This window comes from Procambarus clarkii, chromosome 51 (genome assembly GCF_040958095.1).
Source record: "Procambarus clarkii isolate CNS0578487 chromosome 51, FALCON_Pclarkii_2.0, whole genome shotgun sequence".
NCBI lineage: Eukaryota > Metazoa > Arthropoda > Malacostraca > Decapoda > Cambaridae > Procambarus > Procambarus clarkii.
In genome coordinates, this window is record NC_091200.1 from 6,885,959 (window position 1) to 6,903,741 (window position 17,783).

The 17,783-nt window shown below is 50.5% G+C and overlaps 1 protein-coding gene across 1 annotated transcript in view; it reads left to right on the forward strand.

Moving 5' to 3' along the window:
- The window catches only part of LOC138351964 (protein qua-1-like), a 66,950-nt gene extending 57,454 nt beyond the window's left edge, over positions 1–9,496 (forward strand). Inside the window, exon 3 of the mRNA XM_069304134.1 lies at positions 7,665–9,496. Coding sequence (XP_069160235.1) covers positions 7,665–9,496 — 1,832 coding nt within the window. The remainder of the gene's footprint in view (positions 1–7,664) is intronic.
- Positions 9,497–17,783: the final 8,287 nt, after the last annotated feature.

Sequence of the window (17,783 nt, forward strand, 5' to 3'; positions counted from 1 at the left end):
TTACCAAGGTTTAATTTATTTATTTGAAATAAAACAAGATTAGCCTAGAAAAAATTAAACTACTATTAAGGAGGGAAATATTACAAGATAATAACGCGGTCAGAGTTGACAAAAGTCTTACAGCAGAGGGACAGTGTCCTCCTGAGGTCTGATTAAACACTTTAGTGCCTTCTGTCATCCTTGTTCCGCTCCCGCTCACAAGATGAGTATTGGGTGCATAATAAATAATGTATCTCCCTAAGGCGGTAACAATTAAAAAGAAACTTCGCAGGAAAAACATTGAAGTGCGGCCGTACAAGTCTTCTCTCTTGAGGTGGGGGAGGGGAGGGCCACCCCCACCGTCAACACCAGTCACCCAGGGGGGGGGGGGGGGGAACACCACCACAGTCAACACCAGTCACCCAGGGGGGGGGGGGAAGACCACTACCACTGTCAACACCAGTCACCCAGGGGGGGGGGACACCACCACAGTCAACACCAGTCACCCAGGGGGGGGGGGAGACCACCACCACTGTCAACACCAGTCACCCAGGGGGGGGGAACACCACCACAGTCAACACCAGTCACCCAGGGGGGGGGGGAAGACCACCACCACTGTCAACACCAGTCACCCAGGGGGGGGAACACCACCACAGTCAACACCAGTCACCCAGGGGGGGGGGAAGACCACCACCACAGTCAACACCAGTCACCCAGGGGGGGGGGGAACACCACCACAGTCAACACCAGTCACCCAGGGGGGGGGGACCACCCCCACAGTCAACACCAGCTATCACATAAATCCCCTCAACTAATTACCCACACAGAAGAGCTTTATCGCCAACACGACAATTAATTACAATTGGCACGTATTAGAGGAGCTCATGAGTGATTTCCACGGGATTTTGCTTCCTATCAAGAATATTGATTAAAACCGACTGGAGGATGAGCATGCAGACGAGGAGTCACAATAACGTGACTGAAATATGTTGACCAAACCACACACTAGAAAGTGAAAGGTACGACGACGTTTCGGTCCGTCCTGGACCATTCTCAAGTCGATTGGACCATTCACAATCGACTTGAGACGATTAAGTCCTGGATCGATGTTTCGGTCCAGGACGGACCGAAACGTCGTCGTCTCTTCAGTTTCTAGTGTGTGGTTTGGTCAACAGGATGAACATTACATTCGTGGCACAGAGGTCTGCCCTCGTGTGTTCCCGTGCTTGCTAAGAACATTGTCGAAACTTAATTTTTGGTCTAACTCCGTTGCTTGCAGAGAGCCGCAGACATAAATAGAAAAAAAATAAATAGGCACTCGAAATATATCATAGCGTGTTTTGTATTCGTTAACAAATCAGCAAACTACACATTTGCTGAACAAATTACACCTATTATTTTGCACACAAGGTAAAAACAAATGTTTGTTTTATATTCGGAAAAAGCATCAACCTGGGTTATATTTATCGCCTACAAATCAGACGCTTTGGTAAACAAATACAATTGATTTGGGTGCTGAGGCAAAATATTAACAGACCTCTGGAGCGGATGTATACTATAGACCGGATGGGAGCCGGTCGGCCGAGCGGACAGCACGCTGGACTTGTGATCCTGTGGTCCTGGGTTCGATCCCAGGCGCCGGCGAGAAACAATGGGCAGAGTTTCTTTCACCCTATGCCTCTGTTACCTAGCAGTAAAATAGGCACCTGGGTGTTAGTCAGCTGTCACGGGCTGCTTCTTGGGGGGTGGAGGCCTGGTCGAGGACCGGGCCGCGGGGACACTAAAGCCCCGAAATCATCTCAAGATAATTTCAAGATATAGTTCAGAGGTTCACTACAAGTTCAGATGAATACTACAAGCAGCGATCGATATGGTAGTAAATGCAGCATAGAGCTATTGAGCAGAGATGCCAGAGGCACATTCAGAGAACAATGTATGAACATGGAAGGTCTACGGCTGTTCAATATCCTCCCAGCAAGTATATGTAACATTGCAGGAAAATAAGTGCACTTATTCAAGAACAATCACAGTTTTCTGGAAAAAGTGACGGACCAACCAGGATGTAGCAGAGCTGCGGGCCGCGCCAAGCAACAGCCCACTGGACCAAGCTCTCACATATCAAGCCAGGCCGGATTTGGGAAGTAAGATAACTCCCAGAACCCTCTACGGGTATAATCCAGGTGTGAGTTATGAAGCAAATCTACAGGAATTAAACCTTATGGCACAGGAAAACGGAAGTTAGGGAGTGACATGATTACCACCTACCAAAAGTATCAGAGGAAATGACTGGGTAGTTAATAACAGATTTTTTTTCAGTGTTAAAGTAGTGAAGAAGTGAAATACATTAGGCAGTGATGTGGTGGAGGCAGACTCCATACACACTTTCAAATGTAGATATGATTAAGAACCCAATAGACTCAAATAGGAACCTGTGCACCGGCTGATTTATGGTTGTGAGGCCGGACCAAAGAGCCGAAGTTGATTGCAGAGAGTGACGGTGAAAAGTGCAAGTGAAGTGAAAAGCTCTGTACCCCAGGGCACAGCCGGGCGAGTGCTTTACCACTGCGCCACGAGGATTGTCACGATAAAACATCTAAATTATTGGGACCGTCTCAAAGCTGTCAAAATGTAGTCTCTGGAATGGAGACGAGAAAGGTATCAAATAATATATACATACAAGATACTGGAAGCCCAGGTACCAAATTTGTACAGTAGGATAACACCATACTGGAGCAAAAGACACGGAAGGAAATGCAGAACAGAACTAGTAGAATTGCCATTGGCACAATCAGAGAACACCGTCTGATCATCAGAGGTCTATGGCTGTTCAATACCCTCCCAGCAAGCATTAGAAATATTGCCGGAACAAAAGTGGATGTCTTCAAGAACCACTCAGACAAGTTCTTGCAAGAAATGCCGGACCAACCAGACTGTAGTATTGTCTACAGTGTTGTGGTGTGGTGTGGTGTGGTGTGGTGTGGTGTGGTGTGGTGTGGTGTGGTCCTGCGGGCTGCTCTAAGCAACAGCCTGTTGGACCAAGTTATCACAAGTCGAGGCTGGTTCCAGGCGGACTCGGGGAATAGAACTCCCAGGACCCTCTCCAGGTATGCTCCAGGCAAACTCAACACCCCCCCCCCCTTTGCAAGCATAACTAGGTGAGTACACACACGTACGTACACACACACACACACACACACACACACACACACACACACACACACACACACACACACACACACACACACACACACACTCCATTAGCATAGAATTCTCAATTTAACAATACAGTTCGGAATCACTTCATCAGTTTACCAAACCACTTGGGGTGGACGGTAGAGTGACGATCTCGTTTCATGCAGGTCGGCGTTCAATCCCCGACCGTCCAAGGGGTTGGGCACCATTCCTTCCCCCCATCCCATCCCAAATCCTTATCCTGACCCCTTCCAAGTACTAAATAGTAGTAATGGCTTAGCGCTTTCTCCTGATAGTTCCCTTCCCCTTCGCCAGTTTACGAGATGTAAACAAAATGAATGGTATAGGCGTGGGTATTTAACTGGGGTTCGCGTACCCCCGGTGCCCTCTAATATACATATGTTCCCAGGATTAAACTTATTTAAATTTTGACTCAGTTTTGCCAACATATTTGTTAAGTTAAGCAACACAGTGTAGCAGAGTGTCTCTTTAACGCACAGAAAGACCCCCATCTTCTAACTCATTCTGTTATCCATATTCCGGTGTCTTAATAGTCCTTTACAAATGCCAGAGTGAAGGCTGTAAACACTGCATTTGCTTCTGTGAGGAGACCATCTGTATAGTGGACTGCCCTGGTTGATCAGTCCAGCAACCAGGAAGCCTGGTCGACGACCGGGCCGCCGGGACGCTAAGCCCCGGAAGCACCTCAAGGTAACCTCAAGGTGCTAAATGTTTTAAGACCCTTTATGTTGCCAAACAGAAACGATGAGAATAGTTGTGTTATTACTGGTGTTAATACCTGTGGTTGTAGTAAGGGCATGTGTGTCCTGTCCGGGATGTCTCCGTGGTGACAGTAAGCCTTGCCAGTTCTGCCAATTTGTCTGTTCTTACTTATTAACTTTAGCCGGGTGTATGGCTGTGTTGCTGGTGATCCCTTGACACACAATGCTGGACAGTTTCTTTCATAGTACTTCTCTCATTTTGGGGTGAAAATAGTTAAAAGTTCTGGAACTTCCCTGTGCCTTTTATCTTATATATACACTATCATAGAACAAGGGACGGGAACTATCAGGAGAAAGCGCCAAGCCACTACAACTATTTAGCACTTGGAAGGGATCAGGATAAGGATTTGGGATGGGATGGGGGGAAGGAATGGTGCCCAACCACTTAGACGGTCGGGGATTGAACGTCGACCTGCATGAAGCTCTACTGTCGCTCTACCGTCCAGCCCAAGTGATTGGGACAGTGGACTGTATCTTTTTACGTTAACTCTCACAGGATGAAAAAGTGGTTCACAATAAACTAAACAACGCTGGAGGCAATAAGCAAAATTAATCATTCGTTCAGTTTAGTGTGCAGCATCACTGGGTAAGGCTACTAACTGGATCGGTGACCACGCGGGCACCTTCTTACCCCCGACTACAGTGCCCAGTGTCGACTTAACTCTTGTTGCCTTCCTCGACATACCTCTCTCTCCTGCCTCGACATATGTCAAGGAACATATGCTATGTTCCATGACATACCATGATCAACCCATCCCAGTCTAAACCCTTCTACTTAACCAGTTGCTTGGGTTCGTACCTTTCTGGTTAGGTGCTTAGATTTTTTATGGAGTGGCAAATGTAGAAAACGGACTGCTAACTACCCCCATTCCACTATGTTATGCTGTGTTAACCACTCCCCATTCCACTGCAGGTAAATTAGTAGACCCTGTCTCATCTCATTCCACCCCAGCCCTGTCCCACTGCTACATCCATCTTAGCCCCCGCCAACGGACGCTCACTCCACTACGCCCACCACAGCCCCGCCCCACCACGCCCACCACAGCCCCGCCCCACTACACCCACCCCAGGAAGCCCGGACCCGGCCTCCCGTCCCGTGTTCCGCTTGCCTGGTGATGTATATGCAATTCTTCAACCGCAATATACTTCTGAAATTTCCGATTCCGCCATGTGTGTAAACCCAAGGCGAGCCTCGGCCCGGGGACGCCTTAACCCGTTTATTCTGCCTGGGTGCTCCTCCTCTCTCCTGGCATACACCACACACACACACACACACACACACACACACACACACACACACACACACACACACACACACACACACACACACACACACACACACACGCACACGCACGCACGCACGCACGCACGCACGCACACACGCACACACGCACGCGCACACGCGCACACGCGCACACGCACACACGCACACACGCACACACACACGCACGCACACACGCACACCTCTCGCCGCCTTATTATGCTTTCCTTACTGGCTACTTCTGATGATATTGACACACCAACCTCTCTGTTCATGCCAATAACACTGATCCGGTGTTCCGGTGAGGGGAGCCGGTCGGCCGAGCGGACAGCACGCTGGACTTGTGATCCTGTGGTCCTGGGTTCGATCCCAGGCGCCGGCGAGAAACAATGGGCAGAGTTCCTTTCACCCTATGCCCCTGTTACCTAGCAGTAAAATAGGTACCTGGGTGTAAGTCAGCTGTCACGGGCTGCTTCCTGGGGGTGGAGGCCTGGTCGAGTACCGGGCCGCGGGGACACTAAAAAGCCCCGAAATCATCTCAAGATAACCTGATACACTTGGGTTTGTGTTCAAGCTGGGAACACTGATACACCAAGCTGTTTGTTCATGGTAGTAATATACACCAAAGGTGCTCGCTCATGCTGGGAACAATGCATCGTATGGCACCTTAATTATAACAAAACTGTGCTGCATCATGGCCGTAGTTCGTCTAATTTTAATTGCCAATATCTTATTAATGCTGCCCCTGTTGCTGCATCATGGGTGCCGGGGCCCCCTCCACCCTTGCACTCTGGTCTCCAAAAGTGAAGGATCTATAAAGTAGACAGTTAGGAGCAATATACCACACACTTCTTCACCAAACTTATATTTCACACTCCTTCCTTACCCTCAGTTTATTTGGAGTTTACCTAGAGTTGGTTCCGAGGATCAATGTCTCTGCGGCACGGTCTCCGACCAGGGTTGACGGTCTGCTTGACTTGTGAACAATCTTCACTAGGCGCTGCTTGAAAACACGTCTCTCTTCGTTGACCCTCAAAGAGACAAGAGGGCTGTTAACACATCGATATGAGAGGCATTCCTGGAGAGGGTGTCGGGAGTGTCTACTTCCCGACCCCGGCCTCAGGCCAGGGTCGACTTGTGGTAACTTGGTCCAACAGGCTGTTACTTGGAGTACCCTGCAGGCCCACATATCCACTACATCCTTGTTAGTCCGGCACTTCTTGCAGGAACTTATCTAAGTACATCTTGAAGACATCCACTTTCTGGCAATATTCTATTGTCTAGAAATACTCTGGCAATATTTCTAGATTCGGCAATAGGCGCGTCCCAAGTTTGGCGTAAACTGGTAATTCTGTTTTGGTATTATTATAGGGTAAGAAATTATTAAGTGTAAGCTGACTGTTGATAATTGGATTTTTGGTATGTTGTGCTTCATATAATTGGAGTTTGAAATGTAGTGCTTCGCATATGTTGAATTTTACATAGTCGACGTGACTGTCACGAAACGAAAATGTCAAGCATTTTCGTGTTTCAACACAAAAACGTTCGGATTTTCATTTCGTTTACCTGGTGGATACATAATTAAGCACATACACACACATTTTATATATATATATATATATATATATATATATATATATATATATATATATATATATATATATATATATATATATATATATATATATATATATATATATATATATATATATATATATATATATATATATATATATATATATATATATATATATAGTGCAGTAGAGTTGGTGTTGGAGTGAGTACATAAGCGCCAGGCCGGGAAGGGGGGAGGTGGGGCACGCATCATATGAATTTGGTGGTGCTTTACGCGTCCTATTTCTTGCTAATTGGAAGACGCCCACTCATTAAAATTCCATTACTGCAGCCGGTGATCTCCCGCTGACACAAGGTGCAATATTGTGGCGCCTCGCGCACACATCTACGCACACACGCAGACGAGCGCGAACACAAGGTTTCAAGCTATCTCCCTCACCAGAAAACAAGGAAGACGATTGGGCAGATGAAGGAGCGTGTGGCCAAGGAAGGTGTCACAAAAAAGCAAACGCGAACAATAGCTGCCGCCACAGGTAACCGACTTAATGATGCGGAAGTAAAGTTGACACCCCTTAAAGCTGGCACTTGTGAGAGGCAGGAGCAGCTGGGGTAGCAGCAGTAGCAGCAGCAGGAGCAGCTGGGGTAGCAGCAGTAGCAGCAGCAGCAGGAGCAGCTGGGGTAGCAGCAGTAGCAGCAGCAGGAGCAGCTGGAGCAGCAGCTGGGGCAGCAGCTGGGGTAGCAGCAGTAGCGCCCGCCAACTTCTGGAGTACTGCACTCTAATAACTTTCTTGAGAGATGTCCGCGCCGCAGGATGCCGGCCGTATTTAAGCCGCAAAAAGGTCATAAGTTGTAAATCAGGGTTAGCCCGGGCACAGGCCGGCAGGAGGACGGCTTGGCCTCAGGCACAGGCCGGCAGGAGGACGGCTTGGCCTCAGGCACAGGCCGGCAGGAGGACGGCTTGGCCTCAGGCACAGGCCGGCAGGAGGACGGCTTGGCCTCAGGCACAGGCCGGCAGGAGGACGGCTTGGCCTCAGGCACAGGCCAGCAGGAGGACGGCTTGGCCTCAGGCACAGGCCGGCAGGAGGACGGCTTGGCCTCAGGCACAGGCCGGCAGGAGGACGGCTTGGCCTCAGGCACAGGCCAGCAGGAGGACGGCTTGGCCTCAGGCACAGGCCAGCAGGAGGACGGCTTGGCCTCAGGCACAGGCCAGCAGGAGGACGGCTTGGCCTCAGGCACAGGCCAGCAGGAGGACGGCTTGGCCTCAGGCACAGGCCGGCAGGAGGACGGCTTGGCCTCAGGCACAGGCCAGCAGGAGGACGGCTTGGCCTCAGGCACAGGCCAGCAGGAGGACGGCTTGGCCTCAGGCACAGGCCAGCAGGAGGACGGCTTGGCCTCAGGCACAGGCCAGCAGGAGGACGGCTTGGCCTCAGGCACAGGCCAGCAGGAGGACGGCTTGGCCTCAGGCACAGGCCGGCAGGAGGACGGCTTGGCCTCAGGCACAGGCCAGCAGGAGGACGGCTTGGCCTCAGGCACAGGCCGGCAGGAGGACGGCTTGGCCTCAGGCACAGGCCAGCAGGAGGACGGCTTGGCCTCAGGCACAGGCCGGCAGGAGGACGGCTTGGCCTCAGGCACAGGCCAGCAGGAGGACGGCTTGGCCTCAGGCACAGGCCAGCAGGAGGACGGCTTGGCCTCAGGCACAGGCCAGCAGGAGGACGGCTTGGCCTCAGGCACAGGCCAGCAGGAGGACGGCTTGGCCTCAGGCACAGGCCAGCAGGAGGACGGCTTGGCCTCAGGCACAGGCCAGCAGGAGGACGGCTTGGCCTCAGGCACAGGCCAGCAGGAGGACGGCTTGGCCTCAGGCACAGGCCAGCAGGAGGAAGGCTTGGCCTCAGGCACAGGCCAGCAGGAGGACGGCTTGGCCTCAGGCACAGGCCGGCAGGAGGAAGGCTTGGCCTCAGGCACAGGCCAGCAGGAGGAAGGCTTGGCCTCAGGCACAGGCCAGCAGGAGGAAGGCTTGGCCTCAGGCACAGGCCAGCAGGAGGAAGGCTTGGCCTCAGGCACAGGCCAGCAGGAGGAAGGCTTGGCCTCAGGCACAGGCCAGCAGGAGGAAGGCTTGGCCTCAGGCACAGGCCAGCAGGAGGAAGGCTTGGCCTCAGGCACAGGCCAGCAGGAGGAAGGCTTGGCCTCAGGCACAGGCCAGCAGGAGGAAGGCTTGGCCTCAGGCACAGGCCAGCAGGAGGAAGGCTTGGCCTCAGGCACAGGCCAGCAGGAGGAAGGCTTGGCCTCAGGCACAGACACTTCTAATAATTTCGCCAACCCCGCGGACTGTCAACCCCAAACCCCGCCGACTGTCAACCCCAACCCCGTCGACTGTCAACCCCAACCCCGCCGACTGTCAACCCCAACCCCGCCGACTGTCAACCCCAACGACGCCGACTGTCAACCCCAACGACGCCGACTGTCAACCCCAACCATGCCGACTGTCAACCCCAACCATGCCGACTGTCAACCCCAACCATGCCGACTGTCAACCCCAACCATGCCGACTGTCAACCCCAACCATGCCGACTGTCAACCCCAAACCACGCTGAAAGTATATACCATCCACGTCGACTCTCAAACACTAATCTGGCCATTATCCAGGCCACTGTCTACCCACCACGCTGGCTGTAAGATAAGCCGACACTCGCCTCCCCACAGCAGCTGAAAATCCACCAATTTACGCCACGAAAGCCTACGTCTAAAGACTCACGTAACAACAAGATTTAGTAACGGCTCTCAGGTTGGTGAAATATATTTACTAAAGAAAACTATTTCATATACTAATGAATTACATTAATCCATCTCCCACATTTTTGAATTCCACTTTTTCTCATAGTGAAATATTTCATTCATAATGTCCTTGTATCACGTGTTTCTTTGGTACATGATCAAGCAGTCATCACAAACTTCACTTCTGAACTCTTCTATTTCTTTAAGACTAACAATAATTCCCATAATTGAGGATAGGAAGCTTGTACCTTAATTCTACCTGTTGCTGGGTCAGGGGATCAACGTCCCCGCGGCCCGGTCTCTGTCCAGGCCTCCTGGTTAGGGGGTCTGGTCAACCAGGATCACAGTTTGGTGGATCAGGTTTCATCGTTGATCAAGGTCCCCCCTAACAATTGAATGCTATGTGAATAAAGGCATGAGGTGAAAGGAAACGTGCCCAACCATTTCTGTTATGCTCTGGGACTGAACTCAGATCCCTCGGTTGTGAGTCGAAGGCGAAGACCAGGTGCTAAAGGACTCAAGGTAAACACCTCAAGTCTAACCCACCAAACAAATGCGGTAGCAATAGTTATCTTGGGAGCCTCACCAAAACCTAATTTGACATTGTTTCCCAGAACCTTCACCTAACTAGTCAAGGTGCACCTGTTAATCTGAGGAGGCTGAAGGTAGCACCCGCGTGTCAGGCGAGGAAGGTGGTCGGACGTCTCCATCACCCAGTGTGACGGTTTTTACTTTTCATGCCGTGCAAGTTCTCTGTGCTATTTCATTTTCTTTCTAAGGTTAAAAGGAAGCGTGTCAGCGCTGGAGTCTGCAGGAACAACAAAAATTTGTGGAGCGTTACGTCCACATGAGCTGCACTTCCTTGCAAGTGGTTGCAAGAGCTGCACACCCTTGCAAGTGGTTGCAAGAGCTGCACACCCTTGCAAGTGGTCGCAAGAGCTGCACACCCTTGCAAGTGGTTGCAAGAGCTGCACACCCTTGCAAGTGGTTGCAAGAGCTGCACACCCTTGCAAGTGGTTGCAAGAGCTGCACACCCTTGCAAGTGGTTGCAAGAGCTGCACTTCCTTGCAAGTGGTTGCAAGAGCTGCACTTCCTTGCAAGTGGTTGCAAGAGCTGCACTTCCTTGCAAGTGGTTGCAAGAGCTGCACAACTTCTTGCAATGTTGTTAATAAGGTTGAAAATAATGAAACTCCCTCTTCGTTCACTGTCAGTATTACCATCTAGTATATCCCAAGGAGTAATGTGTTCTTCGGGTAATGTGTTCTTCGCAACATGGCATTGTTTTGCAGGTCTAACAATAATGTAATGGTGGCTTAATGATCCGTCCTCATTTGGTAGGTCTGAAGCCCAGCGTCAAGCAAACCCCCTCCAATGAGCCTACTCTCTCACTCGCTCGGTACACCAGTCATGGCCAGAAAACATGTTTTGGTTGTAGCAGCACGACCACCACCACCACCAGGCATGATCCGTCATGTTTCACACGCCCCGGCACCCTCCCTCACCCCGCTCTCTCTACACCTGCACCACCTCCCTTCCCCTACAGTTGCGCAAGTTTCTTACCTCTACACCTGCAGCAGCTTTCTGTACACCTGCAGTAGTTTCCTCTACACCTGCAGCAGCTGCCTTCCCCTACAGTTGCACAAGTTTCTTACCTCTATACCTGCAGCAGCTTTCTGTACACCTGCAGCAGCTTTCTGTACACCTGCAGCAGCTGCCTCTATTTACGTCATTATCGCTAATCGTATATTGATCAGCTGTCGTTCACAGAGGCTTGGGAGTATCCAACTTTATCACCGATAATTACCGCTAATCATTATCTTCATGCGAAATAATGATTATCTGAGACGGTTACCAATAATCCTCTACTCTCAGACTATCGAGTTCTTAGCCCAACTTACGGTTATTCATTATATGTAATTATATATAATGATTAAGATCGTATATAGCAATAAACTATAATGAATATAACTAAGCCATCTAGATGTAAATTTCCAGTGATTTTCATAACACGTGGAATTAAGAAATTTGAGTAAACTGTCTCTAAACAAAACACTTCATTAGATCCTTGGTTAGTATTTAGACAGATTACCATACACCATCTACTTCACACGTTACACCAGGCTAGCACACCCCTCTGCAAGACTCAACTTTAAGAATTGTAACTTGGAAATCCACTAATGATTCTGCCAAGAGTTGGTAAGCTTTTCAAGCTCCTAACCAGTTTGACACAATTACAGGTTGTTAATTATGTTCTTCAGAAGAGAAATAGACAGTATGACACCTCGTCGCCCAGCGTGCGTGTTAATGATTGCTTCCATCACTGAATACCTGCTTGATACCTGCTTGATGGGGTTCTGGAGTTTTTCTACTCCCCAAGCCCGGTCCGAGGCCAGGCTCGACTTGTGAGAGTTTGGTCCACCAGGATCTACCGCTGGATCTGGCCTCGTGAGATGTTCCAGCCAAGGGGCTCAAGGGTTAGAATTGGTTAGAAACTTAAGATAGCTTGCATACCCTTATGACAATGGTCGGTGGATTTTCATGCTATAATTATAAGCGAAGCATTAGCAGAGTGGCTCGTAGATAAGTTACGAGTTGATATTCACCAGGTCGCGAGTTCGGGGCCTAGTTAACTGCTGTGTATAGTATATGTGACAAACTATGTATACTGTGAGCAGTAGGTGCTCATCTGTCCTTACCAGGTGGTACTGCTGGCTGGTACTTCCTCTCAGGGTCACCACTCACAATACTCACCTGAAACAAAGGGAAACACAAATTAAAATGATTTCGTTTGTATCCAGTCACAGTTGAATAACTACACCAACAGGTGATGGCTAAGTTTTGTGACACTAGCTGACACCTTGACCTTGCGGTATATACTGCATCTCCTCTCACCCGACCAGCCCTGGTCGAGGACCGGGCCGCGGGGACGCTAGGCCCCGAAATCATCGCAAGATAACCCCAATGTTGCCTCCATCCACAACACTCCCTTCCAATGTTGTCTCCAGCACTCCTTTACAGTGATACCTCCACCCACAGCCCTCCCTTACAGTGATACCTCCACCCACAGCCCTCCCTTACAGTGATACCTCCACCCACAGCCCTCCTTTACAGTGATACCTCCACCCACAGCCCTCCCTTACAGTGATACCTCCACCCACAGCCCTCCCCTACAGTGATACCTCCACCCACAGCCCTCCCCTACAGTGATACCTCCACCCACAGCCCTCCCTTACAGTGATACCTCCACCCACAGCCCTCCCCTAGAGTGATACCTCCACCCACAACCCTCCCCTACAGTGATACCTCCACCCACAGCCCTCCCTTACAGTGATACCTCCACCCACAGCCCTCCCTTACAGTGATACCTCCACCCACAGCCCTCCCTTACAGTGATACCTCCACCCACAGCCCTCCCCTAGAGTGATACCTCCACCCACAACCCTCCCCTACAGTGATACCTCCACCCACAGCCCTCCCTTACAGTGATACCTCCACCCACAGCCCTCCCCTAGAGTGATACCTCCACCCACAACCCTCCCCCCCTACCATGTTACCTGCACCCACAGCCCTCCCGAGTAGGGTTATACCCTTTCTACAAACCCCTTCCACTAGAATTGGCTCTCGACTACCATCCCACTTGCGTTCCCCTCTCCATACCGCTGCCACAAATGCTGACTCTTCAAACATCCCTCCCCACTACTGCTACATCTCCCCACTGTTACATCTCGTCCCTGCCACCCTCCCCCTTTTCCTTCCCCAATCGCCCCCGCCCCAAACTCCATCCTTCCACACCACTCAGCCACGCTTCGCCCTCGCTCCCGTTATCGACAAAATGTTACAAAATGCCCCCCACCCTTCCCTTCACCTCCCACGAGCCCCCTCCCCAGGTACCCGGCCCCCCCCCCCTACCCCCATCATGATGCAGCTGGATAATTACAAGCTCTAGCTTAAAGCTGGAGCGTGTCGTCAAAACACACTCACAAAGACAGTGTCTTTGTGTGCATCCACTTAGGCAGTGATGTGGTGGAGGCAAACGCCACACAGTTTCAAATGTATATATATTATAAGAGCCCAGTAGGCTCAGGAATCTGCACACCAGTTGATTGAAAATCGAGAGGCAGGACCAAAGAGCCGAAGCTCAACTCCCGCAAGCACAACAAGTACACAAACACACACACACACACTAAGGGGCCCCGTGGCTGAGTAGATAGCGCCTGGGGGTCGTAGTCCTAATGGCCCGGATTCGATTCCCGGCGGAGGCGGAAACAAATGTGCAGTGTCTTTCACCCCTGATGCACCTGTTCACCTAGCAGAAAATAGGTACCTGGGAGTTAGACAGCTACTACAAGCTGCTTGCTGGGGGTGTTTAACAAAAAGGAGGCCTGGATGTGTGTGTGTGTGTGTGTGTGTGTGTGTGTGTGTGTGTGTGTGTGTGTGTGTGTGTGTGTGAGTGTGTGTGTGTGTGTGTGTGTGTGTGTGTGTGTGTGTGTGTGTGTGTGTGTGTGTGTGTGTGTGTGTGTTAAAGATAAATATATGCAATAGATATAATAGAGTAAAAATAGACTGTTTAGAAAGGCGAGGTCCAAGAGCTAATGACTTTCCAGCAAGGGAATAATCACGAAAATGCGCCAAGCCATTGTGACTATATAACCTCTCTATAGGAAGGGATCAGGATAGGGATTTGGCATGTGGCAGGAGGGGAAGGAATGGTGCCCAACCACTTGGACAGTCGGGGACTGAACACAGACCTGCAGGAAGCGAGACCGTCGCTCTACAGTCCAACCAAAGTGGCTGGGCAGCTGCTAATGTCAACAGTAATATAACAAGATTCATTAATATAACAAGAGCTGTGTGTACTCTTGGTCACCACGGGCGAGAGAACACACTCAGGTACACTAAAACAAACCTGGGATAGGTCCAACTATGTCTCATCAGTCAAGGTATTACAGGATGCAAATAATGCTTCTATTAAGCAACCAGCAACAGAAAATGAAAATATAACTTAACTGAGAAATTTATGTTCAATCGATTCAGCAATTTCTGGATATACGTGTACTCACTTAGCTGTGTTTGTGGGGATCGAACGTAAGTTCCTGGGCCTGCCTCTCAACCTTTACACAACTGGTGTAGTTGAGGTTTTCCATGTGGAGTTTCGAATTTGTGTGAAACCAGCACTATCCGTACACTGTGAACGCTTTTCCTGTTTACGTGGCAATAAGCCTTCAGCTGTGTTCCTTGGTCTAGGTCGTTCCTGTGTTTCTTGGTCCAGGTCATTCCCACGTTCCGTGGTCCTGCTGGTCCCGGCCGTTCCTCAGTACGTCTCTCCTTTGTTCCTTGATGCAGGTCTCAGCCGCTGTTCCTTTACTAGGATCCAGCCCCAGAAGATACCAGGAGAGGATTCCGGGAGTTGTACTCCCCAAGCCCGCCAGGGAGTCCCTGTTCCATAATCAAGCTCTCACACATTTTTATTGATTTAGGTTCCAGCCCTTATTCCTTGGTCTAGTTCCCTATCATGTTCCTTGGTCAAGGTTTCTTTCGTATCTAAAGTTTTGTTTTTGTCGGGTCCATCGAAGCCCCCCCAAGTATCACGCTCTATTCCTGTACTTGTCCACTTCCACGAGATTCACTTCATGCAAACATTTCCGCGCAACTCTTGCCCCTCAGCTCCTGTAACAATCTGTTAGCATTCCACTGAACTTGAGGCGAGGATTCCACGCTAATGGACTGGTCTGACGTGTGTGATATCTGGCGTTCTGAAAGATTCCTTATCCAAGTTTGGGAAGACAGAGCTCAAGTTTGCCAGCCTTGCCACGTGAAGATAACGATGACGTCCAGTTTGTGCGCACCTCAACCTCAGCAAACATTTTCGGAGATGTTTATTCACAACTCAGTTAACTTGTCTGGTAACTGCAAGTTCCCTTCCAGAATGGTACGTTGCTCTGGCCGGCTTCTCCTCCTTCCCAGTGTTATTACTCTTCATTTGCTGGCATTAACTCTAGCAGTCACTTGTTGGACGAGACCTGCTACCTGCCCATGAGTGTAAGAACACACACACGCACAGTCAGTGTGTATTCGTGTATGTGTTTGTGTGTGTTGATATGTCACTTTCTACCAGGACAGCAACAACAACCACCCCAAACATGATAACAATCACCACAACACATCACGACAACAACCACCCCAAACATGATAACAATCACCACAACACATCACGACAACAACCACCCCAAACATGATAACAATCACCACAACACATCACGACAACAACCACCAACACGACACCTACCACCACAACCACCAACACGACACCTACCACCACAACTACCAACAGCGGAGAACTGGTACTTCTTCGACAACAACTTCCACTTCCAAGCGTCTCCAGCTATCACAGTTCACAATGTACTTAACATGAAGATAACCACCTCGATAACCCAAGCAGATAACACTGAGGCAGAGAGAGAAGCGGGCCAAGCCTCCTCACACGTGTGTATCAAGCCCGGATTAATATAATTATCATATAATTACGCATAAAATTATTGCCCCTATTTACTGGCATAATGTTTTAACACTCTAGGCCCATATTAGGACGGAATATACCTCTGATATGATGGTTTTGGAAATTAATGTCGTTTGCGTGCACTCCCTGATAGAGACCGACGTTGTGTTTGTGGAAGCGCTGTGCTAATTATATTTGTGATCAGAATAAGAGGCTTACTGCATGCATTAGTAATAATGATAAATGAGACCCCTGAGTAACAATGGCGACAGAGGCAGAGATTAAAGCCTTCACAGTCGATTCATAGAATATTTAAGTTAATCACAGGATGTGAGCAAAGTATGTCAACGAGTCCTAAGGAACTTGCAAGTGTTCTGACCTCTACGAGCCCTAATGCACCTCCACGAGTACTGACACACCTGCACGAGCCCTAAGGAACCTCCACGAGTACCGAGACACCTGCACGAGCCCTAAGGAACCTCCACGAGTACCGAGACACCTGCACGAGCCCTAAGGAACCTCCACGAGTACTGAGACACCTGCACGAGCCCTAAGGAACCTCCACGAGTACTGAGGCACCTGCACGAGCCCTAAGGAACCTCCACGAGTACTGAGGCACCTGCACGAGCCCTAAGGAACCTCCACGAGTACCGAGACACCTGCACGAGCCCTAAGGAACCTCCACGAGTACTGAGGCACCTGCTTGAGCCCTAAGGAACCTCCACGAGTACTGACACACCTGCACGAGCCCTAAGGAACCTCCACGAGTACTGAGACACCTGCACGAGCCCTAAGGAACCTCCACGAGTACTGAGGCACCTGCACGAGCCCTAAGGAACCTCCACGAGTACTGAGGCACCTGCACGAGCCCTAAGGAACCTCCACGAGTACTGAGACACCTGCACGAGCCCTAAGGAACCTCCACGAGTACTGAGGCACCTGCACGAGCCCTAAGGAACCTTCACGAGTACTGAGGCACCTGCACGAGCCCTAAGGAACCTCCACGAGTACTGAGGCACCTGCACGAGCCCTAAGGAGCCTCCACGAGTACTGAGGCACCTGCACGAGCCCTAAGGAGCCTCCACGAGTACTGAGGCACCTGCACGAGCCCTAAGGAACCTCCACGAGTACTGAGGCACCTGCACGAGCCCTAAGGAACCTCCACGAGTACTGAGGCACCTGCACGAGCCCTAAGGAACCTCCACGAGTACTGAGGCACCTGCACGAGCCCTAAGGAGCCTCCACGAGTACTGAGGCACCTGCACGAGCCCTAAGGAGCCTCCACGAGTACTGAGACACCTGCACGAGCCCTAAGGAACCTCCACGAGTACTGAGACACCTGCACAAGCCCTAAGGAACCTCCACGAGTACTGAGGCACCTGCACGAGCCCTAAGGAACCTCCACGAGTACTGAGGCACCTGCACGAGCCCTAAGGAGCCTCCACGAGTACTGAGGCACCTGCACGAGCCCTAAGGAGCCTCCACGAGTACTGAGGCACCTGCACGAGCCCTAAGGAACCTCCACGAGCACTGAGACACCTGCACGAGCCCTAAGGAACCTCCACGAGTACTGAGACACCTGCACGAGCCCTAAGGAGCCTATATGCGTTCTGAGAATGCTATACGCGTCGACGTGTCTCAAAGGACCCACATAAGACCTTACAAGACTTGAGGAACCTCTGCGAGTCTGAGGTACCAAGATAACACGGAAGGCTCCCTCCCTCTC